The sequence below is a fragment of the Stegastes partitus genome, unplaced genomic scaffold (genome assembly GCF_000690725.1).
Source record: "Stegastes partitus isolate 25-593 unplaced genomic scaffold, Stegastes_partitus-1.0.2 Scaffold44, whole genome shotgun sequence".
In the NCBI taxonomy this organism is placed as follows: domain Eukaryota; kingdom Metazoa; phylum Chordata; class Actinopteri; family Pomacentridae; genus Stegastes; species Stegastes partitus.
In genome coordinates this window covers 233,268-240,940 of record NW_007577775.1, presented here as the reverse complement: position 1 = coordinate 240,940, position 7,673 = coordinate 233,268, and the positions used below count along the sequence as shown (strand labels likewise).

The following is a 7,673-nucleotide window of genomic DNA, read 5'->3' as shown; positions in this document are numbered from 1 at the left end:
CAGAGAGAAAGAGATTGGTCACATACATAGACACATATTTCCATATCAATGTTCAATTTGCTAAATCACACCATGTATTTACAATATATACATTTACTGTAGCTGACATCATTATCGTTACTATTTAGTGCTATACTATATAATATCATCCAAGAGATGAGGGGTACCCACCCAGTCTAGTGTTCTCGGCTCGGATGCAGCCATGATCATGCACATAAACTGTTTCCCTGTTCTCTTATCTATGGGATAAATAGTAGTAGGGGTGAACCTTTTGTTGCTCTCCACAAACTCACACAACTGATTATAGATGTTGGGGTACTCGTGACGAAGAAAGACTCCTCTGGTCCTGAGCTCACGCTGGATATTGACAAAGCACACCTCTCTGGCTTTTCGTCCCTCCTCCCCCTCCTTGTCAATGTCTGGTGTGCCTGGAGGCGGAGTGAGGATGAGGGTTTCCATTTCACTCTCCTTCTTGAGTACCTTTTTGTCGGGGCTTGAGGAGGCCAAGGACACCTTTGCATATTTTCGAACTGTTGGTGCTTGGACCCTTGGTGAAGGTCTGTTAGGCACTAGTTCACCAACAGCTATGGATACATTCAGAAGGAAACATTCATTGGGGTCGTACTCGTTACCTGCCTGCTGCAGTTCCTTGCAGTATTCACCTAGGTTGTCTTTGAACCCATCCAGCTCTCTGAGGGACAAGTATGTAGGTGACATGAGGAGGCTCTCGAGCCCAACTTGCAGGAAGTTGTCAGCCGTCTCTGGATTAGCAAAACCCAGAAAGAGAACCCCTCTCCCTCTGGAGAGGTAACCAGCTTTAGCAACGCGCGAGAAGGCTTTGTGGATCTCTGTATTCTCTCTGCAAAACTTAAGAGTGTGCCGACACACACTGCTGACACGTCCATACAGGCATGTCTCTTTATGGGTCTCCCAGTCATCCCTGCGACAGTTTCGCGAGCAGTAAAACGTGTAGCAACTGTGACACGATTTGAAGTACAAGCAGGCATTGAACATATTCTCAATCCGATTGCACTTCTTGTTCGCACACACCATAGTGTCATCTTCATCTGTGCTGTGGTCTGGAGAGCATTCCTCTGCGCTCCTTTGTAAAGCATCGCACCCACTATCGGGGTCTTTGATTGTGTCAGGGCTTGATTTAGAGGATGGGAGCTGTGTATTCAGGCCTCCTAAGTTTTCAAGTCCAGAAGATCCTCTGTCTTTGTCATCATCTTCAGTGATTAGTTGTTTTAGCTGATCTAGCAGGTCTTCACTTGACTTTCTGCTAGTTGGTGGTTTGTAGTCAACCACCAGATCTGCTAAGAGTTCATCCAGTTGCTCTAAACTCTGCTGGAGAGAGAAGTTGTTGTGTTTTCTGTCTTTGGTAATGTCTGTTGTGTTGGATGGCTGTTTCTGATGCACTGCTCTCGGAGATGGTGTTTTTTCACCGTCCATCGTATCCCAGCTGACAGAGTGGACTTCACGTCGCCTGCTGTTGCCTGCACATATGTCATTGTCTGTTATGGTAATCTCAGGAGTTACAAACCAGTGCCCACTCTTGCTATTCTTCCACGAGCTGCTTGAGCCCCTCTCCAAAGAGGTTTCAGAGAGAGACAGGGCAGCGTAGCGCCTTGGTGAGCTTGAAAGGTTAAGTATGACAGGTTGAGATGTAACATCAGAGGCTGCAGCATGTCTTGTTTGGTAAAACAGGTTCTCATAGCTCCGTCCACGTGGTACTGATTGCTCTCTGTCATGCCGTGGATACAGAATATTGTCCCAAGACTTGGAGTGGTTTTTGGCTTCTGCACCTAGACGACTTGTCTCACTGTTGGTGAACCACGGGGGTATAGTGGGGTCTGGCCTTACCCTTGGTGGTGTGTGCTGAGAGGACTGGTTAGAGTAACCAGATATACTTGAGCGATACCAGTCATCTGAAAAGGCCTGGGACATTCGAGGGCGTCGACGACCTTCTGTATGATATGGCCTTGTTGAAAAGTACTGCTCCTCAGGAGAGCAGAATGGTTTGGAATAAAACAACCTTGAGTTGCTCATATGGTATGGATTAAACCGGCTGTCTTCTCCATAGTAAGCTCTAGATAGTGGAGCTTGAGAAAAGTATGATCCTGCCTCACTTGTGGAGTAAGGCCTGTTATATACAGAGTGTGATGGCTCTCTGTTGGAAAACTGGTCCATGTAATACGACCTGACGGGAAGGGTGTGTACCCATCGAGTCCTTGGATCGTACTGACTCGTCACTGTACTGCCGTGGCTGGTGAGACTGGACCGATCATCCTGATAGTAGGCTCGAGAATAGGGATGGACTGGATACCGAACAGCATCCTCTGTATAGAAAAACTTGGTCGGTATGTTAGGATTTGAGTAAGCTCTTTGTTCTTGACTCAGATATGGTGCTGTTGGTGATGGCATTCTGTGCATGTCTAGATGCTGGTAAGAGATGGGAGACATGCTGGTGTAGTGGTATCCTTGTCTAAAGTCTCCACTGTAGCATTCGCTTGGAGTGGGCGTTGGTGAGGAGACAACCTGCCGTGGTACATACAAGCCTCTACTGCTGCTGGCCTGAGAGTATCTCTGCCACAGATGCTCAGTCCGTACATTGGGAACCTGTCTAGATGTGTGCTGCAGTACAGCAGCATCTGGTTTAATGTCAACACGGCACCTAACATGAGGGGTTATGGCGGGCTTATCTGTTTTCTCCTCCTCAAAGCAGTCTGAAACATAGAGGGGAGAATGAGGCTGCAGTTTGATGGGATGCACCTCATTCAAAAATGCCCTGTTTGAGGAATAGGATTCTCGTTGTGATTCAGAAGTCCTCGAGTTGTCTGGCGCAACCTGAGGTGCATCCCTCCCCTTCCTGGCCCCTGGAGGAGATACTGAGATGGGCACCGGAGTGAGGGTAGCCTTAACTCTAGGAGCACTTTTAGATCTTGATCTCTTTTTAGAATCTGACCAAGAGAGATGGTTGGTATTGTCTTGGGTGGCGTGCTGCTGGAACTGCCTGGTGTTAAACAGATCCGGAGACGAAAAGCGAAGATGCCCCGGCTGATCTAGTCCATTCCACATTAGATCTTTATTTAATGTTTGATGCTCAGACCTCTTGTAAGGGTACTCCATTGAGGAAGAGAAGGTCTGCGGGTCATCCAGTGACTCAATGAAGTCAAAACTACGGCAGTGTCTTTTGTTGATGATCTCTGATTTATCAATCATTTTCAAGTCACATTGCTGGGAGGAGTGGAGAGAAATGGAGTGGTCGGTGATGGGATTTAGAGTAATGTCCTGATACAGAGTCGATGCCAGTATATCAGGGGGATGCGTTCGTGTCATCTTAAAGTAACTTCAATGCTCCCCATTCAGTGTGATTCGAGATCAACACAGCCTGTGGAAAGAAAGAAATAAAGCAAATACAATTAAAGAAGTTTTAAATATATATAGGTTCAAAGCTCTCAAAAACACACAAACAGTAAGTCATACAAGCCAGATTTAGTTTATACTAAATCTGTCTAGCAAATTTCTTCATATTTTTTAAGACAGAATAAGATTAGAACACGTTTCTCATGTCGTATGTATCCAAGCAAAACTATACAACAACAACAGTCTTGTTTTGATACTAGTAAAGGTGACTGGGTATAAATTTAACAGCTCGTAGTTGCTCATTTACTAACCAAGTTAAACGAAGATTTCATGCCGAAAACCACAACTCAGCATTGTATCTGGGCAACGTAACAGTCAGTCATTTTGTTAAAGGGCTTCAGGTAATGTATATATAGGAAAAGCAGTTTGTACATAATCAAACTACAAAAACATACAAGACTTGACTTTCAATTAGACAAGAAATCTTTTGCTTAAAACAGCCATAGTATTCATATAATCTTGCACTGCTAATTAGAAGAAAGAAAATGCAAAACTTTGCAAACATGACAACATAAACAACACATTGCTGGTTACAGAAAGCCTTAATGTTGGAAAAGATTAATTCTAAACAATAATATAACAGCTAGATTCAACTATAACATTTATGAATTATGGCGTGTTAAACATAATTTTAAAGTGATTAAATCATATTACTGTAGCAGGTCTTGGGATAAACATTACATCAGGTAACCACATCCAATTCCATAGTTGCTGCTATTAAAAAAAAAAAAAAGCACTAATAAATAACACACGGACAACTTCTGTCAATCCCTGCTTAAAGAACATGCAGGGTATTTTTTTTTTTAGGCCTCCGAAGCATATTATGGACAAAACGTTTCAACAATGGGTTTTTATGTGTCACACACACACATGGGCTTTCTTGTTGGCACTCACCCACAAGCCAACCCTGAGTTACCATCTGTTCATCGTGATGAGAGCGGACTGACCAGCCATCTCCCTGTCATGTCTCTACAGCACACCTAAATCTCACGTCTGCTCACAACAAGGACCGACACACAAACGTACACTGTTATTCACCGATCTCCTCGGCTCGTTACATTTAGTTAAGTTTCAGAACGGTACCGTCGGGCACCGATGTGGGTAGTTTGTTGCTTTTAATATAAAGAAGCAGCTGAAGTTGCAATATACATATTGGGTTTTTTTGTAATTACTGTTTCAGGATTTACATAAATGAAAATCAGTAGGTAAAAAGATTGTGAATAAATACCAAATCACATAAATGTAGTGTTTGATACAGTACCTAGGCTTTGTAAAATTACATAAACCTAAATACTACTGGATTCAGTATGAGTGTTTCCGCTGAATATTATAGGTATTAACTTGGCTTGCTAAATTCAATGATTGTATTAAGATTTAAGCTAGCTTAAGAGCAAAACTCTGGCATCCTTGACAATGCAAATTGCATACCATACTATTATCAGCTGTTCTGTCATCACTGAGACCAGTTTAATGGCTAAATGTCAGTATTAGAAAATACAATCAGTAACCTATAGTATACAATCTGAGACAACGTCTGTGCAATCTGTTCCATTGTAAGAGAAATCAGTTCTGACTATCCTGTATAGAAATGACAATGGAATGGGATAAGGCACTAAGTGGGGAAAGAATGCTTAAATCCATCCTAATTTTATTCTTCTTAGCCGTCTACGTTCGAATGAATGAGGTGAGACGTCAGCAGGACAGCAAGAGCCTCGGTGAGACTTAATTTTATTATATAGTGTAAAAACATCCAGTGAGTAGTTTACCACAATCGATCTGTCTCCAACAGAGACCGAGCTTTCAGACATTAATGGATATGAACAGTAGCTGTCTGCTCCTCATCAAATGATGTTGTATAAGGAATTATGAATGGGTTTGCATGTTAAAAAGAGCCCCGTGGATGTTACAGTAGAGGTCTCTGGAGGAATGCTAAAGCAGGCCTACATAAATGTCACATGAGATGTAAAAAATAAATGAATTAATCATGTAGGTGAGGTTGGTAAAGTCCACCACACAACATTATATTCTACATACCACAGCTTTTCCTAAACATTTTTTTAAACTTAAATCACACTGATCTGGAACCAAAGCATAAACACACAAAAACCAATTTGTTTTTAGGTGTTCTTTTTTTTTTTTTTAGAATTAGAGGATGAGACATCTTGACACAGCAAATGCACGTTTTCCTTCCTCTACTCATCTCCATGGTCTAAGGCTCCTTCTCAATAGAGGGACTAGAGCACAAGTAGAAAACCACATGCCACATACTGTCTCCATGGCTACAGCACACAGCAAAGAAACCATGAAACGCTCCTCCAGTTGCACGCTGAGGGCTACAAAATCTCAGTCTGGAAACAAAACAAACAAAAACGACTGATAATGTGCAAATCTATGGTGCGACTGTGAATCTAGGGATGCAACAACGATGTCAAACGCTGTATTTTCTGGTGCTAGACTTTTTTCTTTTTTTTTTCAATTGCTTCTACGTGCAGGCTTTTAACTGCGGATTTTATAACTAAACTTCGAAGCTCTCCTTGCAGGTTTTTTTTTTTCTCAGACAATAACAAATGTGATGCGGATTTGCCTGCAACCTCCCCGCGGGCCTATCACACCGATCCAGCCTTGAAGCGTTACCAAATACTTCTCCTAACGCTCCTGGGCACCTTTTTCCTTTTTTTTTTTTTTTTATTTTGGTGCTGCGGCAGGCACGATGATCGGCCCTGCATCTCTTTGTGGCTGACCTGATGCCTTTGAGCCCCGGGATGACATCATTAGAAAGAAAGAAACAGGGTTCAAATCAGGACAGAGTCCGCCGAGGGGAGAGAGAGCTGCTAAAAGGAGGAACGAGTTCGGCTAAGTTTGGACATTTCGGATTTTTTTTTTTTTTTTTTTGAGGGGAGGTGGGGGGGAGAGAGAGAAATGGAGAGGCCCTTACCGTCTCGCCAGTGAGGAGTTGCTCGGATGCGGTGGACATGGTTGAAGCCTGGATCTCCTTCCTTGCCGAGGCGCAGCTTCACTCCGGCCGCACCTGCTGTGAGCCTCCCGGAGCCCAGCGCTCGTCCTTCATGCTGCCTTTTTTACATGTTGTCTGCTTTCACCCAGCGATGCTCTCACACTCGCCTTTGTGAGTGTGTGTGTGTTTGAGAGAGAGAGTGTGTGTGTGTGTGTGTGTGTGATGGAGGAGGAGGTGTGTCCGAGCCTGCGCCTATGCGCGTGCCTCTGGAGGCGTGGTTGTGCGTGTTTTTATGAGGGAGGAGGGGGTGAGGAGGGTGAGGAGGGGGGGAGGGCGGCTGGAGGGGAGGGTATCTGAGTGTTCAGCCTCGGAGCAGCAATGCGGTCTGTGTGTGTGTGTGTGTGTGTGTGTGTGTGTGTGTTGATCTCTGACTAACTGCTGGTCGTCCTGTTCGTCCTGCAGCTTTGTGATCAGTGATGTCTGGAACGAGCACAAGCGACATCTGACAAAAGTGCATTTTTAGAAAGTTTACAGACAGTGCAGGCTGCAGGATTTGGGCCTCTCCTACACTGATCGCTGCTAATGTTCCTCCCACACTGTTGGACGTGAAGTAGACATGGTGATGAGGAAAAAAAAATCAGTTTTGTGCCAGTATGCTGAAATTATTAGTATTTTTTTTTTAAAATTCTGTTACTCAGCTGTGGTGGAAGTAGATGTGCCATGCAGGGCAACAATTGTTATAACCGATTAGCATAATGCTCCTTTTATTTTCTTGTTCTGTAAAATGGAAGAACATTGAGAGAATAAGGTTTGTCATTTCCAGGAGCCCAAAATGACATATCTTGACAATCATGTATGACACAGAAAAGCAAAAAAAAAAAGTTTATATTGTTTTTATGGTGCTTGTAATTTCCCTGATCTCTCCTTTATTTTATTTTATTTTATTTTATTTTATTTATTTGTCCTTATTTCTCTCTATTTATTTCTATTGGCTTACAACCGAGTACTAATTTCGTGCCATGTCACGTGGAAACGTGTCTCAGTGTGACAATCAAAAATCCATGAATCCTTGAACTTGTCCTGCAATTTTTTTTACCATTTTTTCTTAATAAAAATAGATTTTTGTTAAGCAGCTAATCCAAACGGACTAATTGGTGGACTGTTTATCAAAACAGCTAATCAATACTATAACCATACTGTTGCTCCCATTCAAGTCCTAGAAATTTAAGCATTTGAAATAAAAATACATTAAGCATGAGTAGAAAAATATGTCCCAAAAATATAAATATAAGTA

General features: G+C 42.8%; 1 protein-coding gene across 1 annotated transcript; it reads right to left on the bottom strand.

Moving 5' to 3' along the window:
* Positions 1 to 28: 28 nt before the first annotated feature.
* On the bottom strand, positions 29 to 6,509 carry unm_hu7912 (un-named hu7912). The gene is made up of 2 exons (XM_008305921.1): positions 6,362 to 6,509; positions 29 to 3,391 (listed from the first exon to the last, which is right to left on the bottom strand). Exon 2 carries the CDS (start codon positions 3,337 to 3,339, stop codon positions 136 to 138), a length of 3,204 nt encoding a protein of 1,067 aa, XP_008304143.1. The 5' UTR covers positions 3,340 to 3,391; positions 6,362 to 6,509; the 3' UTR covers positions 29 to 135.
* Between the last annotated feature and the right edge of the window lie 1,164 nt (positions 6,510 to 7,673).

Coding starts and splice junctions, on each gene's coding strand:
- unm_hu7912 (XM_008305921.1), bottom strand. CDS start 3,339: ATGACACGAACGCATCCCCCTGATATACTGGCATCGACTCTGTATCAG.